Here is a 17,573-nt window from a genome sequence, read left to right on the forward strand (position 1 = left end):
TTTTTGTGGTACCCCATGGATTAGTGATTTGCATATTGTTAGCAGATGTTTAGGGTAAAAGTAATGGTTTGAGCAAAAGAAAGGTAAGAATGGTAAGACAGGTTAGAAGTTAGAGAATTAAGGCCAATGAATTATCCAAGCAGTTTGAACCACACTGTCTACAAAAACAGATGAAGGGAGAAGATAGTCATTGTAAATGTTGTTGCTCTGAACTGCTTAACAACTTGATATATCTATCTAAAATCCAGAAAATTTTAAAACCTGTCATCTCTCAATCCCAAGCGTGCCAGATTTGAAAGTGTTTACTGTATTCTGATATCATACTGATCCAGTTCTTTTACTAACTTCACTTCACTTCTCTTCTGCTTAATCCTCTAAAGTTGATGGCACCATATCTTCCGGTTGTTCCAGTAGCATATATGGCAGTGTGTCCTCGTTTCATTAGCATTAGCATTAGTAGAGGCATTTGATGCAAGAAAGCAAACTTATGCAGCATCAGCCAAAAAAAAAAAAAAAAAAAAAACCCACTTCCACTTCAGCCCTCTGTTCGTTCAAAATACCTGTCCAGCTGAGCCTTAAACTTATTTAGGCTATCAACCTCCACCACAAGGGATGGCAGTCTGTTTCACCAACCAACCACCCGCTGGCTAAAGGCAAATTTCCGCACGTCTATCCTACATCTGTCTTTCCTCAATTTGAATTTATGCCCTCTCAGGTGATTTTTCTGAGCTAGAGGAAGAATCCCATCAGCATTGAGCATGCTTAAACCATTCAAGGCTTTATACACCTCTATCAGATCACCTCGCTGGTGCCTAGTCTCCAGACACTGTAATTTGCAAAACTTAAGCCTTTCTTCGTAAGAGCACCCCTTTGTTCCATTCACTAATCTTGTTGCCCTTATCTGTACTCGTTCCAGCAGCTCTACATCCTTCTTGAAATGAGGCCTCCAGACCTGTATACAGTACTCTAGGTGTGGCCTGACCATTGCCTTATACAATGGAATAATCACCTCCTTATCCCTGCTGGAAAAATTCCTGTATATTATTGACAATACTCCATGAGCTACTCTTGCAGCCCGTCTGCACTGCTCAGAGAACTTCATATCTGCCTGCACAATCACCCCCAAGTCCCTTTCATTCTCTACCACTGTCAGTGTAGTACCACAGAGTTGATACGTTGCTCTGGGGTTGCTGTTTTCCATGTGTAGTACTTTACATTTGTCAATGTTAAACTTCATTTGCCACCTCTCAGCCCATCTGCTCAACCTTTCCAGATCCTGTTGCAGCAGCATAGTGTCAGTAGTGTCCTTGACAACCCTGCCAACCTTTGTATCATCTGCAAACTTGGACATTAAGCTTGATATACCATCATCAATATCATTTATAAATACAGAAAACAATAATGGACCCAACACTGAGCCCTGAGGGACTCCACTAATAACATTAGTCCACGATGAGCAGTGTCCATTGATTACCACTCTCTGTCTTCTCCCCCTCAACCACCCCTTTATCCATAGCAGCAATTTGCCTCCAATGTCACACTGCTCCAATTTGTGTAGCAGTCTTCCATGTGCAACAGTATCAAAAGCCTTTCTAAGATCCAAGTATATAATATCAAAGTTATTCCCTGCATCCAGTTCTTTTGTGACTGCATCATAGTATCCAATCAAGTTGGTCAGGCAAGACTTCCCCTTAACAAAACCATGCTGTGTCTGTGCTATAACTGAAGTCTTGTCTAAATGATCCTGCAGTGCTTCTTTAACCAGTGCCTCCATTAATTTTCCTGGAATAGAAGTTAAGCTCACAGGTCTATAATTACTTGCGTCAGCCTTTGATCCTCCTTTGTGAATTGGGGTCACATTTGCACATCTCCAGTCTGTGGGTACCTCCCCTGAGTCCAAGGAAGCTCTCATAATTATGGCTAAGGGTTTGCTTACTTCCTTTGCTGCCTCCTTTAATATAACTGGATAGATCCCATCCACCCCGGGTGCCTTTCTTGTGTTTATCTTCAACAGTTTCTCCTCCACTTTACTCCCAGTTATTTCAAGATTCTGTAGCTGACTGCTAGAGTTCAATACACCTCTGGCATTCCCCTTGCTGAATAACTCCTCATGTGTGAATGTCGATGCAAAATATTCATTTAGTTTGTTAGCTACCTGAGCAGGATCATCAACAGTTGACCCATCAATATCAAGTGGACCAATCTGATTCATCCCCTTCCTTCTAGAGTTTACATAATTAAAGAACTCTTTGCTGTTTTTCTTTGCATCCCTTGCCAAGGATTTCTCGTAATCTGCCTTCGCCTGCCTAACCTCCTTTGTAACTTGGTTGCATATCAACTTGTATCTATCATAGGCTTCTGTGTCATGTGTTAATTTGTAAGTATCCCATGCATTTTTCTTCTCTGCCATATGCCTCATTAGTTCATCTGACATCCATTTTGGCCTAAACCTTGAACAATATTTCTTAGTTGGTATGTAAAGCCTAGTAGCTTCCAAGATAAGTTCTTTGAATGCTTCCCATTTTGAATTTGCTGTTGGTAACATCATCAGTTGGTCCCACTGTATAGAATTTAAATACTGTCTCAGTCCATCGTAGTCGCCTTTACGGAAACAATAACCCTTCCCTTTACCCCTAATGGTAGTTACCTCTTTCAGTAACTCCCACTTCAGCACACTGTGATCACTGCCACCTAGTGGTTCATTTATCTGCAGATTCTTAATGCATGAAGAATCACTGCTGATAATCAAATCAAGAGTATTACTCCCTCTAGTAGCCTCCCGAACATGCTGATGTAGAAAACAATCATCCAATAAATCCACAAAAGCCCTGCTAGTGTGTGAGTAACCAGCCCCCAAATTCCAGTCAATATCTGGGAAATTAAAATCTCCCATTATAAGACTCTCTGATTTACTGGCCCACTCTATTTCCCTGTACAGTTCCTTATTATACTCATCAGAGTCATTAGGCCTATAGCACACTCCTACTCTCAATTTTGATCTCCCAATGCTTATGTCACACCAAACTGACTCAACACTGCACTGTCCAGCGATATCGACTGGCTTCACTTCCTTGGTTTTTATGTGTTTCTTAACTAATAGCATAACCCCTCCCCCCTTCCTATCCTGTCTATCCTTTCTGTAGACGTTGTACTCCCCAAATTGCAGTTCTGCATCCCCTATATCTGTGTGACACCACGTCTCTGATATCCCAACAATATCTGCCTTTGATGTTTTGAGCAATACCTCAAATTCATCAAATTTATTTACTAAACTCCTAGCATTGGTGTACACGCAAGTATACCTGCACCTGTTTCTATTCTTAGCTACCCTAACACAACCCATGTGTTTACTTGTACCGCAATGGCTCCCAGCAGTCTCTGAAATACCATGCATCTTGTTTTTCAGGCTTCTGCTCATTCTAATAGAAGCTGTGCAAGAATCTCTTTCACCTCTGCCAGTGGCTACTGTCAATCTATTGGTCTTTGTCTCCCCCCAAGCTAGCAGTTTTCCGACCCACCTAACACTGCCTCGATAGCATCAGCAAATATTCTTGCACCCTTTCTATTTAAGTGTAACCCATCCCTGTAGAAGCAATCTCTCCTGTTAACAAGTACAGTCCAGGCTGAAAAAAATTCTACCCCTTGAGCCTTGCACAATCTTTCCAGGGCCGAATTGATCGACAAGGCTCTCATCATATACTCCCTCCTATCGTGTCTGGGCAGAATTGCAGACACTTTCAAATTCAACCCTAATTCTCGGCTTTTGTTCAACAGTGACCTGTACTTGTTAAGTAATTCTGCCAGTCTCCTACTCTTAATATTATTAGTGCCAACGTGTACAACTATATCACCTTTTGTGCCCTTAAAAGATGATATTCTTAAAAGATGAGATTACAAGCACTGTGGGAACCTTGTTGACTCGAGTGATGTTTCAGCTGGTATAAGTATGAATTTACTTTTTCCTATAAGATGATAAGATTTCAAGCTTATAATTTATCCAGTTTGTTTGGCTTAGTCCAACAATGGCTACTGATCCATGTTTTTTACATAAGACTCATCCTGGAATCCCCTCCCTCAAGGGTATGCATACTTACCTAAATATACCATTACATAAAAGAATGATAATACATTTACATAACACCTAGGAGAGGCACACACACCTAAGCACATTAAAAAACACAATGAATATATTACCTAACCAAAGGTAATGTATGTATCATGTTACGCATTAGGCATGTTTGGTTATTATATAATGTATCTCATGGTTAAAAACTTCTACACTATTCTTAAGCAGTGTTTACCAAAAACCTGACCACATGACAGGTAAGCAGCCATGAGATGGAATAACAGTAACAGTTTTTTTTCTTTTTTTTTGGGGGGGGGGGATTGTAGAGGGAAAGGAATGGTGCAAAGGATATATGAATTGTTTGTTTGTTATTTGGTTTTTAGGAGCATTAGCAACTAAGGCCATATTGCTCTGAGGATATGTGGTGGTCATTCCCTGACCTTTCTGCATCCTCCGTATTTGGTAGTCAAGGGCTCGAACCCCGGTCTAATCAAGAAGCACGCGTTATGCACTGCAGCCCCTGCCCACCTGGCTACGGAGGTGATGATATATGAATTAACCTATCGACATGAAATCTGATACAGAGGTCCAAAGGAACGTCCTAAATAAATACCGATATTTTAAAATGAATCAAAACTGCTAATCCAAATTTACTGCAATGTTTCTCAGAGAGGGAACATGGAATCTGATCTGGATCTAAAAGCTCCCCCTTAGGATCCCTCAATCCTAAGCATCGTATAGATTTATGTGGAGCCCGGGGGGGGGGGGAGTGAATTAAGAGGGTTGTGGAATTGCAGTTAGTAGCAAAAGCTTCTCAGGACCAATGAGACATACTGGAGTTGATCTGATTTTTCCTTCGAGTAATGTTTGACATTTAATGTCTAGATTTCTGTGTCTGTGAAGGAGATGGGGGGGGGGGGGAGAAGATAGTAAATTTTAAATTACCCTAAAACCTTGAGGGACTAGAAGAACATATGCTGAAAATTTGGTGTCAACCTGGCTTTTCTTTGTTAGTATTTGAAACATACATTTATATACCAGAAGATAACGAAATTTTATTGGGGTGGAGGATGAGAATTGTATAATTTCCATTGGTTTGATTTTAATGAAATTTGGGATGGTTTGACAAATTTTTCTAAAATGCCTTGTTTTGAAATTTTGAAACAAAATTTTTCTAAAATGAAATTTTGTGAAAATCCATTTACAGGGAGTGGAATACAGATGTAGAGCAGAGAAGAGATGGATGGGTGGATATGCCGAAGACAACAGGTATTTTACACACTGGTAGATTATAATGAATTGGAGAGCTTCCCACTTCAAATTAATAACGCCAAGATTTTGTTTAAACACTATGGACTTACGCTTCTCTTTCAGCCTTCTGCTTAGCTGCTGCTTGTTCCTTTTCCTTTTCTTTCTTCATATATTCTTCCAGTTCTGTTCCTTCTAGACGTACCCTCCGATGAACCTTAAAAACATAATCAAGATACACAATGATTAAAATGTTATACACTAATTGCAGAGATGTATAGCTGTATATCTATGCAGTTACTCGTTGCAGAAAACTCAAATCTTGGAAAAAAGTTCCATTTAACATACACCATGATATTTCCAAGGCTAAACATAAGTTGTTTTCTTGTTCTTGGATATTTTAGGTGTATGAATTGGCTACACAGGCGCATATGATACTCCAGTTTGTATATGATTAATTGCATATTATATCTGTACAAATGTATATTCATAAGCTGATTTACATATTCGTGGGTCATAAAGTCCAGAATAACTCATCTGATAAACCCTGCTCTCTCTCTCTCTCTCTGATTAACTAACTAACCTCCCCTCCCCAATTTTTGGCACCCAGATATTAGTTATGGTAATAAAAGAATCCTCTAAGGTCTGGTAATTGACCAACAGAAGTTCTTGAGATCTCTGATAGGAGCTTTTAAGAACTTTTATGTTCTTAAAGTCAAAAAAGAATGGAATACAAAGAGTTAAGCATTTTGCCACTTGTAGGAATGTAAAGTGGTCAATAAGTAAAGCTTTATCACAACAGCAACTTTTCATTGGCATAGCAAGTTGTCCAAATGTGGCCTAATGCAATGCAGAGAAAGCAGGAAATAATGATGTATGTATAATCTCGATATTGGTCTATATATATAGTATTATATCATTGTACATATATAGCCTGATATTAAAATCAGGCTATATATGTACAATGTGATAAACAAATAAAAAAGTTGCATCTGCATTAGGCCACATTTGGACAACTTCCATTCCAAAGAAAAGTTTCTGATAGCAGTGGTGCACTATAAAAGCAAGAAGAAACCAATTTACAGGGCATCAACTGGCACGAATTACTTTTATCAGTGAGCCAGATCACAGGTATTCTGGTTCATATGATTTATTGTGTATTATGTCTGTATAAATATATGTTCACAAGTTGATTTACATATTATGTGGGCTGAAAAAATCCACAATAACTCAGGGAAATTCTGTTCCCTTGACAGCGTCGAGAGAATTAAAATTTCCCCATGAAGAGACACTGAAGACTTCTAGTTCCAATGGGATGTGAATATAGACCTCTCCAAATAAGTTGCAGTAGCAAGCCCACTATACTATCATCAAGGACAAACAATGTCTGTCATTTCTTCACAATGGGTGGTGTGGGGGGGTTACAATTAATATCTTAATTTGTACTACAGGTTTTTTGCACAACTTCAAGTGTTAAGTACAGCCCAATGATATCCAACTGATCCAAATTTCACTGACTTTAGTGTCTAGAGGTGCGAAACACAAAACTTCCCTTTAAACGAAAAAGTCAGTGATGTATTCATATCTCATTTCTTCACAAAGCAACACAAGAAATCTGAATATATGGCATTGTTGCACAAAGTGATGACACATTGTTAACCACCTATGCAAATCACTACTGTTGTGCAAGAGTGCATATATTGGAAAAGATTATTCTTTCCAACACAACAGTTTAGTCCATTTCACACTGCTCAACAAGTTAAGAAAGTCCTGCAGAAAAAAAAACGTTCTATCAGAATAATTTTCTAGTTATGTGACTACCATATATGCCCATGCTTGACATCTAGTTATGGACTACTTCTTGGAAACCGCTAGAAGAAAATTCCACAGAAGTTTCTTCTAGGGTTTCCAAGACAATACCAGACTTTACACCAATAATTGAGAGGAAGAAAATGGTGCATACCACACATACACTGTAGAAGGTCCCTCAATATATTTTATAAAGGTTACTGTTGTTGTTATGGAGGTTTAATGGCACATAAGTTGCTATGGCTATAATGTGTCTATAAGGGTTACTCTGTACCTGACTTTAATTATAGTTTGATACATAACATAGGAATATAATACTGTAATTAGGGCATGGGATCCCAGGATCTCGAATACCGGGATCCCGGTCATTTTTTTCCGGTATTGAAATACCAGTATTGATACAAAAAATACTGGTTTTTTGGTACTAATTTAAAAAAATAATTGTTTATAATTTAATCACATAAAGGTTATAAAATCACCTTTATGTGATTACGACATCGTTATCTCTACTAGCAAATGTTCGATAAATCATTGATAGAACACCATGCAACATTGCAACCTGTCCACAATTCTCGAACAACTTCATGTCTGACCATATCGTAACTCCCAAATCCCGTTCCTCCACTACTGACTTTAGTTCAACTCCACCAAGTGTATAAGTTATTTTGGGGTTGCTGTTCCCCAGGTGTAAGACCTTGCATTTTGCTGAATTAAAGCATAGCTGCCACTTTTCTGACCATCTGGGAATCTATATAGGTCACTCTGAAGAAGCTCTGCTTGGCAGCGATCATTAACTATTCTACTGATCTTTACATCATCTGCAAAGTTTAGACCTCACGCCCTCCATCCCTTCATAGATGTCATTTAAGATAATCAAAAACAACAGTGGTCCCAATACTGATCCTTGGGGAACCCCCACTTCTTACATTAACCCAATCTGAGGAATAACCATTTATCACAACCCTCTGCCTGGTGCCCTCAAGCCATCGTGCTATCCATCTAAGGATTTTCCCTATGATTCCAGCCTGCTCCAACTTATAAAGTAACCACTCATGTGGGACTGAGTCAAATGCTTTGCTGAAATCCAAATAAACAATGCCGAAATTATTCCCTAAATCCAGCTCACGAGTGACCTGTCAAAATGGCTAACCAGATTGGTTAAACATGATTTTCCCTTTACAAAACCCAGCTGTGTATCCTACAGAATTCCACCCTTGATTATTGCTCCCATGATTTTCCCCTACTACTGAAGTTAGACTGGCTGGTTGGTAATTTCCCGTTACATTCCTAAAACCGCATTTATGTTCCAATTTACACTATTCCAACAGAATCTCTCCTGAGTCCAGTGATGCTCTCATAACTAGCCTTAATGGTTGAATGCACTCACTTGCCGCCTCCTTTAAGATTATAGGATATATGCCATCAACTACAGGAGCCTTACTCGCCTGTAGGCACAAAAGTTCTCATTAAATAATCATTTGAATTTTCAACATCATTAATTACATTTTTTTCAACTTCGCTTCCATAATATCTCATTGACACAAAGGGTTTTTTTAATGTAAATATCGATGCAAAGTAACTGTTGAGTTCATCTGTAACTTCAGCTATGCTATCTAATACTATCCCACATCCATTACGTAAGGGTCCAATCTGATTTGTCCTTCTGTTCTCTGCATTTATATATATGAAGAATTCCGTAACTGCACTCTTTGCTCTCTTCTTTATTCCTTATCCCCACTCTTTGCTCACTCCCAGACTCAGTAAAGATACTATAGTGAAAATTATACTTCGCTGAATAAAATGTCTTTCTCCTTCAGAAAATGATGAACATAATTCAACCATGGAAGACCAACATGGAACAGAACATCAGTGTTCTGCAAATTCTTTCCAAAATAAGAAATTGCCAGACTCCAATGAGATTTTAAAAGATGAACTTGAGTCGAAAATTAATGAAATACTTTTAACTCTTTTTGCTAAAAAAGTTCAAAGTCTAGAAAATATGGACTGAGATCATCTACGATTATCTCAGTACAATAGTACCAGAATAGAATCTGAAAGGGCGTTTTCTGCTGCTAATTAAATATGTACCAAAATTAGATCCATTTTAAACGGTCATATTATTGATTGCTTATGTTTCTTAAGAGCTCACTTTATTCGGACAAGTAGTGAGGATGCTTAAACATAACTAAACTTTGCAGTAACAATATGTATTTTTTTTTGTTTTTAGAATAACTGTATTTTAATGATTTTTTTTCAGAATATTTATTATTGCAATAAAAGTTTATTTAAAACATGAATTCAAGTACAGTAAACCCCCGCTATTCGCGGGGGTTACGTTCCTGAGAAATTCCGCGAATACTGAAAACGCGAATACTGAGTTATGGCGCCCATGGTAATAAAAGGGTTCCGTTCCAAAGTATGAAATATATAACAAAAATTAGTCTAAAATTTTGTCTGTACGTATTATGTGTATTTACCTACATAATATGACTATGTACATAGACAAACGTAGAGAGTAAGTACATAAAAAAAAAAAAGCATAAGGCATCGAAATGAAAATAAGAAACAATTTATTAAATGTAATACTGTACATATTTATTAGACATTTTAAAGAAACCTTTCAAAAACATATCAAGAACATGGGTTGCTGGGCGAAAAATAACCATATCGATTTTTAAATCTTTCAAACCAGCCTTTGCTGGCTAAAAAACTTATCCCACCAGTGCTTTCACCAGTTTCACTAAAGTGTAGTGTTGATAAAGGTGTTTTGCCTTTTCACGAATGATAAGTGAACTTAACGGAATTTTATTTTGAGTTCGGTCTTCTATCCACAGATTTAAAGCCTTTTCCATTTTTTTCTAATTTCACATCACGAGTTATAGAACAAATTTTTGATGCAATTAGCGCGTTTTCACGGACACTAGGGCGGATTTTTTCTTCCGATTTCTTGATTGATCGTACCGTTGACTCATTGATTTTATAATGTTTTGCCACTGAGGAGACACTTTCACCATTAGAAATTTTGTCTAACAGTTTTACTCGCTAATGTCATCACCTTCTTTGATCTTTTCACAATTCCCTTTTTATTCGCGGCCATATTTTTGTAGGATTAGAAAAGAACTTGTCCACAATAAAGTCACTTTCTTTTAACTTTAACACGCTCGAAAAAGTCTGTTTACATCAACACACTGCAAAATGGTAGATTTTTCACTTTTGTAAACGTATCAATTAAAAGCAAGAGATGAAACCTTCTATGACAAGCGCATTACACATACTGAACAAGGATTAGCTTGAAACATCCGCGCTCGCGATTTTGTCACCCCCCACCCATTGAGCGCGCCCGTCACCACCAAATACGGAGCATGCGGAAAGGTCAGGGAATGACCACCGCACCGGAGCAATATGGCCTTAGTTGCTAATGCTCCTAAAAACCAAATAAATAACAACAACCCATTGAGCGCAGGACACTTCCTTTTTACACCTTTTAAGTTATTTTTACTCATTTTTAGAGAATAAAGCACAATTACAAAATGAGGAGGCACACTTGATACACATAAAGCTGTGAGCGTGTAGCAACTGAATAAACAACACCATAAAGGCAGAGACAACTCTATTAACACGTCACTAGCTCACATTTTACATTTCTGGGGGTTACTACCATAAAACAATAAAAAAAATTTCCAGTTGCGTTCCTGCTAGTGGAATCTGTTATAAACTGGTAGTGAACTCTAATTGCATTTGCGATAATACCAATAGCTGGAATTGTGTTGGTTTTTACGTTATTATGGTGAAATGTGTTTCCCCTTCACTGCTATAAAAAAATAAATACATTTTCAGAATCTTCTCTTCATTCCTATCGTGTTGCGTTCAGTTGGGGTGATTCCGCGTTCGACTGCCATTTCTTGTAAACACAAAGGCGAATCGTGTATAAGCGAATTCGGTTCGTGTTATATAAGATATCGTTCCCCTATTTATAAATCGTGTAAGATCGAATTAGTGTAGTGTAAACACGTGTTATACGACGACTGACTGTACTACTCTGTGGACTGGGCAAAATGATTTTAGCCACACCCATGTTTTTTTCATGGCGGAAAATGTTCACGGCGCTTTAAAATTCACATTTTTTTAGGTTTAAATCAGCGACCGCGAATACGCGAAACCGCGAATAGCGGGGGTTTACTGTAATTACAGTACTTGTTTTTTTCCTTACTTTATTGCACCTAACTGTTATCAAAATTTATTGAGAAAAACATTTGTTTTTGGAATATCGGTATTGTAAGCCCTAACTGTAATCATTCATTGATCATATCATTAAACACATACACCATAACGTGCTGCACAAAATGAGTAAGTTAAAAGAAAAAGCTTACCTGTAAATACATTTTCAAAATCCAGATTGCTAATCTATGTCAAAAATTGAATGATTTAGGTCACTTATAATTACATTTTAATATAGAAAGAAAGATTCTATATTATGTGAGAACAAAATGGCTGCTGGTACTTGGAAGTGTAGGATGTTGTTGTTGCTGTTATTTGTTTTTTAGGAGCATTAGCAACTAAGGCCATATTGCTCTGGGGATATGCGGTGGTCATTCCCTGACCTTTCCGCATCCTCTGTATTTGGTGGTCACGGGCTTGAACCCCGGTCCAATCAAGGAAGTGTATGAGCACTTATAATCATTTATCTAATGTCTGAAGTACACAGCACCTTAAAAAGAACTTTTGAAAGCTGTTTGCTGTTGGAAATGAAATACAAGAGAAGTATTCCTCTGGCTTTAGAGAGAGAGAGGAAAAAAACAGAGAAGTGGTCTCATTACAGTTATAAAAAGAACAGAATTTTTCTTAGAGGAGGAAAAAATGAAATTGCTGGGCTTCAGTTTTTGTCGAAGGAACGTGTAGTTGCCTGTGAACATATCTGGTCATTCCTGTGAATTAAATTTCTATGTCAAGAACTAGAAAATATTATTGCGAAAATTACTTGGGAAACTCTAATCTATTAAATTTTGTAAAAAAAAAAAATATTGGTCATATTTTTAGGAAGATTAAATGTTCATGTTTAAATTCATAAAATTTTTTCTCATGTCCTTTTTAATTTGAATGAACATTGATCCATTTGCACACATATATCTATAGAACTTTTGCTCTACAGTTTTGCCATGTTACCGACTTATGTTTTATTTATATGCATTATCTGTTATATATATATATATATATATATATATATATAATATGGATATGGAACAAAATGTATATAATATATATAATATTATAGACTGAAAAACAAACAAAAATTAGAACAGTATTAGCTACAAGTTTCAAGGAAACTCCTATGTACTAAAGTTAAACTAGCAGTGGTGGCATCTCCATTTATAACAATGATATATTGTCACATTGTGACAACAACAAATTTGTTGTTGGTTTGCTGATGTGCCAACAACAATTTGTTGTCACATCAGCAACTTAGACCATATTGCACCATTGTGTATTGTATCTATAAGTGGGTTTGGGAGCAATTACTTGTTGCGTGGGCTGAAAAACCTGTATTAACTCATGAGAAAAACCTTGCTCCCTGCTGAGATTGGATAACTATAATCTTTAGTGAAGAAGCATTTAGAAATTCCTCCATTCATCAATGGGATTTGAACCTACACCTCTCAACACAAGCAATGAAACCACTGTAATCTATCATTTCAAAATGTGTGAAATTTTATCATAAAAGAATCCAGAATTTTCTTACCAGATTATACTTGGTGACAGAGAATGTGAGTGGTGTTACCACAGAGGATAATAATTACAATAGTTATATATTAAAATATGTCAAATCCAATTACCTGACCAACCATTGATAGGCACTCAATTATACTGATGAGTGATGGCTCCAAATGATGCCATAATCAAAATTTAAATAGAAATTTCTCATCATCACAATGACTAAGTCTCAATATTTTGATCATATTTTTTATTATAAATCTAGAAACATCAATACATTTTTTTTTTTTTTTTTGGTTTTTAGGAGCATTAGCAACTAAGGCCATATTGCTCCGGGATATGCGGTGGTCTTTCCCTCACCTTTCCGCATCCTCCGTATTTGGTGGTCACGGGCTCGAACCCCAGTTTAATCAAGAAGTGTGTACTATGCACTGCTGCTCCTGCCCACCTGGCTACAGAGGCGCCATCAATACATTAAAAATAATTGTGTATTCACTATAGTATGCATTGATAGTTCTTAAGTGACTAACATAAAATGGTTTATTGCTTCAAAACCTGTGAAATTACCATTAAGGTATCCAAAAGTTTCTGAAAATATATTTAGTAAAAGAGAAGGAGAGCTGTGTTATCAACAAACCTTGTTTTTTTTTCTAATAAAATACAACGTAAACAAAAAAAAACAACACTTTCATTTCAATCTGATGTACATGTACATGTTTTTTTTTTTTATAAAAACCCCAAAAGACTTGAACATTAGACTTGAACTTCTGTAGACTGTAATTTTAAGGAAATACATATGAAGGAAGGTTGTTCCAAAAAATGGCATTTGAACGAATAAACGAGAAAGATGAAAAGTTGGTCCTGTGAGTTTGAAGTGGGACAGTAAATGGATGTTGGCTGGTGGTGGCACGTGTTCATACTGTTTTGAAAGAGAGAGTGGGAATTATAGAAGTCAATTCAGAAGAACAGTGCCCATGGAAGTATCTGTAGAAGAGGCATGCAGCAGAAACATTACATCTATGAGACAGTGAGTGGAGAGACTCTGTTAGAGATGAGTCATTAATTAATCTAACTACCCTTTTCTAAATGGAATCTAGAAGCCTGAGAGAGGTTTCGGGGGCACCATGGGAACAGTATCCCATGGTAGGGCGGATTTGAAATTTGTACAGAGTGAACAGCTGTTTGGAAGAAAAGTAACAGCGAGAGCGAAAGAGAAAACCAAATTTTTTAGATGCAGAGGAAGCAATATTTGTAATGTGCTTGTGCCAAGAGAGATTAGAAGTCAAGGTAATCCCCAAAAGAGAAATATCATTTTGCCTAGAAATCGGAGTGTCACCAAAGATAAGCATAGGAGCAGAAGAATACTTTTAGCAAGATATAAGACAATACTGAGTTTTAGAAGGGTTGAAATCAACTAAGTTGTCTTTGTTTCACTGGAGAATAACTTGGAGATCGGCATTTAAGGAATTGGTAGCTGATTGAGCAGGGCAAGGTTTTACAAAATGGAAAGTGGAATGCAATGTGCTATCATTGGCAAAACTATGGATAGGATTTCCAGTCAATGGAAGAAGGTCATTAATATACAACAGGAAAAGAGTGGGGGAAAGAACTGAACCTTGGGGGACACCAGCATTAGTGGAGAATTTAGAAGACAGAGACCAGCTACCATCACCCTCAGTGAGCGATCAGAGAGAAAACTGGATAACCAATTACAAAAAACAGTTGGCAAACAATAAGATGGAAGCTTGTTTAGAAGCCCTTTATGCCAAATACGATCGAAAGCTTTTGAGATGTCAAGAGCAACTGCTTGCGTTTCACCAAACTTTTCCATTGAATTTCTCCATAAATGGGTAACATAAACCAGAATATCACCAGTGGATCGACACTGACGGAATCCATACTGGCGATCGTTGATCAGACGGAAGGTTTCTAGGTAGTTTAAGAGTTGGCAGTTAATTGATTTCTCCATTACTTTAGAAAGAGTGGAAGTAATTGCAATCGAACGATAATTGGATGGGAGGGATTTGTCACCCTTTTTAGGAACTGGCTGGATATGAGCAAATTTCCAAGCAGAAGGAAAAACAAATTTGGAATAAGAAAGTGAAAAAAGGCGGCAAAGAACAGGAGTAAGATCAGGAGCACAGGTTTTGAGAACAAGTGGAGAAATAACATCAGGACCTGGAGCTTTCTCAGCATCAAGATTCGTCGAAATCCTTCTGACATCCTTTTGACGGACGACCACAGGAGGCATTGAATGCAGCAGACTGAGAATGGTGGGAGGTGTTTTACCAAGATCATTAATACATGAGTTGGAAGAAAAATGGGATGCTAGCAGGTCAGCTTTATCCTTGGCTGAAGTGACAACAGAACCATCTGGTTATGACAGAAGTGGGAGAAGAGATGGGCAAAAGTTGTGGTCAATAGCTTTGGCAAGAGACCAGAATGCTCGGCTACCATTAGAGCAAGAATCAAGTTTTTTACTGTTAGCCTGTTCAAAATCTAGTTTGGATGATTAATAACTGCTTTACAATTGTTGCGAGCTTTGATGTAGGCAGAAAATGAAATTGAAGAATTGGAAACAAGCCAATTACGATATGCAACGTTTATCTCCTGAACAGCCTTAGCACATTTATTGGAAAACCAAGGTTTAGATAAAGGACAAGATTTTAAAGTGGAGTGTGGAATAAATGATTCCATTCCTAGAAGAATTTTACTGACACGATCTGAGCAAACTTTGACATCAGAAGTTTTCAAACAGTAATACGACCAAGGGAAAGAAGAAAAGAAATTTCGCAGGTCAACCCATTTTGCATTCTTGTAATGCCAAACAATACAAGGTTGGGAATAGCCATGAGATAAAGGCTCTATTGGAGAAGTGACAATCACCAAGTTGTGATCTGAGGTGCCTTTTTCAGTGTACTTAGAAGGGTTGTTTGTGAGAAAAAGATCAAGCGTGTTGGCTGTATGTTAGTCCGGTATTGTTGTAGGTAAATGAACAATCTGTGTAAGGTCATTAGTAATTTCAAAAGCCTCAGCATCTCAACCAGCTGGGTTGCTGTGAAAACAGAAGCCAGCTGGAGTTGTGAACTTTGAAATCACCAAGGAAAATTACTTCACTGTTAGGAAAGTTGGACTGGAGAAAGTCAAGTTGGAAAGACAGAAAGTCAAAGAGCTCCAAGTGATTAGCGGAATAGGGAGAATGGTACAGACAACAGATGAATTTTACACAATGAGGTAGAGAGATTTTAAGCCAGAGAAGATCGAAAAGAGGAGATTCCAAATTACCAAGTCTCTGACAGGGAATATCAGAACGGACATACACACAAGTACCACTTTTGAGGCGAAAGGATTCATACAGCAAATAGTTTGGGCAATTGAGATGAGCAGTAGTTCAATCAACTGATAACTGAGATTCTGTCAGAAAAAGTATATGGGGTTTGGCAGATTGCAAGTGGAAATGGACATAATTGAGACCACATATAACTGTGAAATGAACTAGGAAGTGTTTGGGAGGTTGGGTTTAGATCTTTTCGCAGATAAGCTTACTGTATTAGTTTGACAATTCATGGTGTATTTAATAGTAAGAAAAAGTGGGGGAGGGACATGCTGTATGAAGTAATGAAATTTTTGGATATGGCATACACATGGTAAGAATATAACCAGATCCTTCACATAATGTGGCCTCGACCATGCCCCCCCCCCTCATACCCACTACTTGGACTCCCTCCAATCACTATCTGGCAGAGCGGAGTTAGCAAGATTGTACACTAGCTGATCCAGAAGCCTCCTAAAGAGTTACCAATAGGTTCGGTCCGGTGTACTAACTAGCGGCCGGCCTGCGAACACCGTTTTAGAGCTGTACCCTTGAAATGTAAGGAAGATTGGATCTCACCATGATGTTCATCATAATCTCAAAAGTAATCAGTCATACTGCATGATGGAAGAGATGGGGAAGGGTTGACCGGAACTTAGTTCTGGAGACAACACATGGGTTCCACCATTTCAAGCCTCCAATAAGCAAAGTGGTGGTATTTCACCAGTTGATGAACGTTATCTACCACCTAGTATTGCCTGGTGACACAGAGGGGCAGCATTCCTTCATGTGGTGTGGGCGTCACACCTTGACTCCTGTTTGCATTGGTTCACACTTGGGTGGTCACCCACCATGTGCCTGTGCATGGAGGTTATACCCAGGATTACTAACAGTCCCACGATCGTGAAGGTGCAAGCAGAAGATTTTGCTGTCACAGACCGTCCGGATTTCGCTGAAATTGGGTCCACTTGACTTGAATGTCACCCGAATATCAGTTTCATCAGCGTTTTAGACTTCCAGGTAGCAAGTACAACTTGTCTGGCATATCTGAGAGAATGTCTGTGACAACCTCAAGGATCAAAGTATAATTCTTTAATATTTTCTTTTGTTCAGTTCTGTAGACGTATAACTAATATCATTAAGTGTTTTATAAAATGAACAAAAACTTAATCCTAAATTATAATACTAATGGAGCCAACAAAAGAATGACATGATAAATTGAAAGATTTAATTTTAAATTATTATTCTTTTTTTACCTCTAAAGTTATTGTTCGGTGATCTGAATTTTCAGCAAGCATCCTAGCTAGAGTACCAGGAGAATTCCTGCTGGTGAGGATAAAACTATTTCGAGGATTTCCACACCACTGGATGAATAAATCTCTGGAAAATCCGCATTCCATATCTGGCATGCTGGCCAACACCACCTAA

General features: G+C 37.8%; 1 protein-coding gene across 2 annotated transcripts in view; it reads right to left on the minus strand.

The window, feature by feature from the left end:
- The window catches only part of Cpsf100 (cleavage and polyadenylation specificity factor subunit 2), a 199,703-nt gene that overhangs the window by 66,866 nt on the left and 115,264 nt on the right, over positions 1 to 17,573 (minus strand). For both annotated transcript variants that reach the window (XM_090375764.1, XM_090375763.1), the window contains 2 exons: positions 17,402 to 17,569; positions 5,428 to 5,531 (listed from right to left, as the gene is read on the minus strand). In XM_090375764.1, the coding sequence (XP_090231890.1) occupies positions 5,428 to 5,531; positions 17,402 to 17,569 (272 nt within the window). The remainder of the gene's footprint in view (positions 1 to 5,427; positions 5,532 to 17,401; positions 17,570 to 17,573) is intronic.

Source organism: Mastigoproctus giganteus, chromosome 6 (assembly GCF_048544385.1).
Source record: "Mastigoproctus giganteus isolate SK-2022 chromosome 6, ASM4854438v1, whole genome shotgun sequence".
Classification (NCBI taxonomy): domain Eukaryota; kingdom Metazoa; phylum Arthropoda; class Arachnida; order Uropygi; family Thelyphonidae; genus Mastigoproctus; species Mastigoproctus giganteus.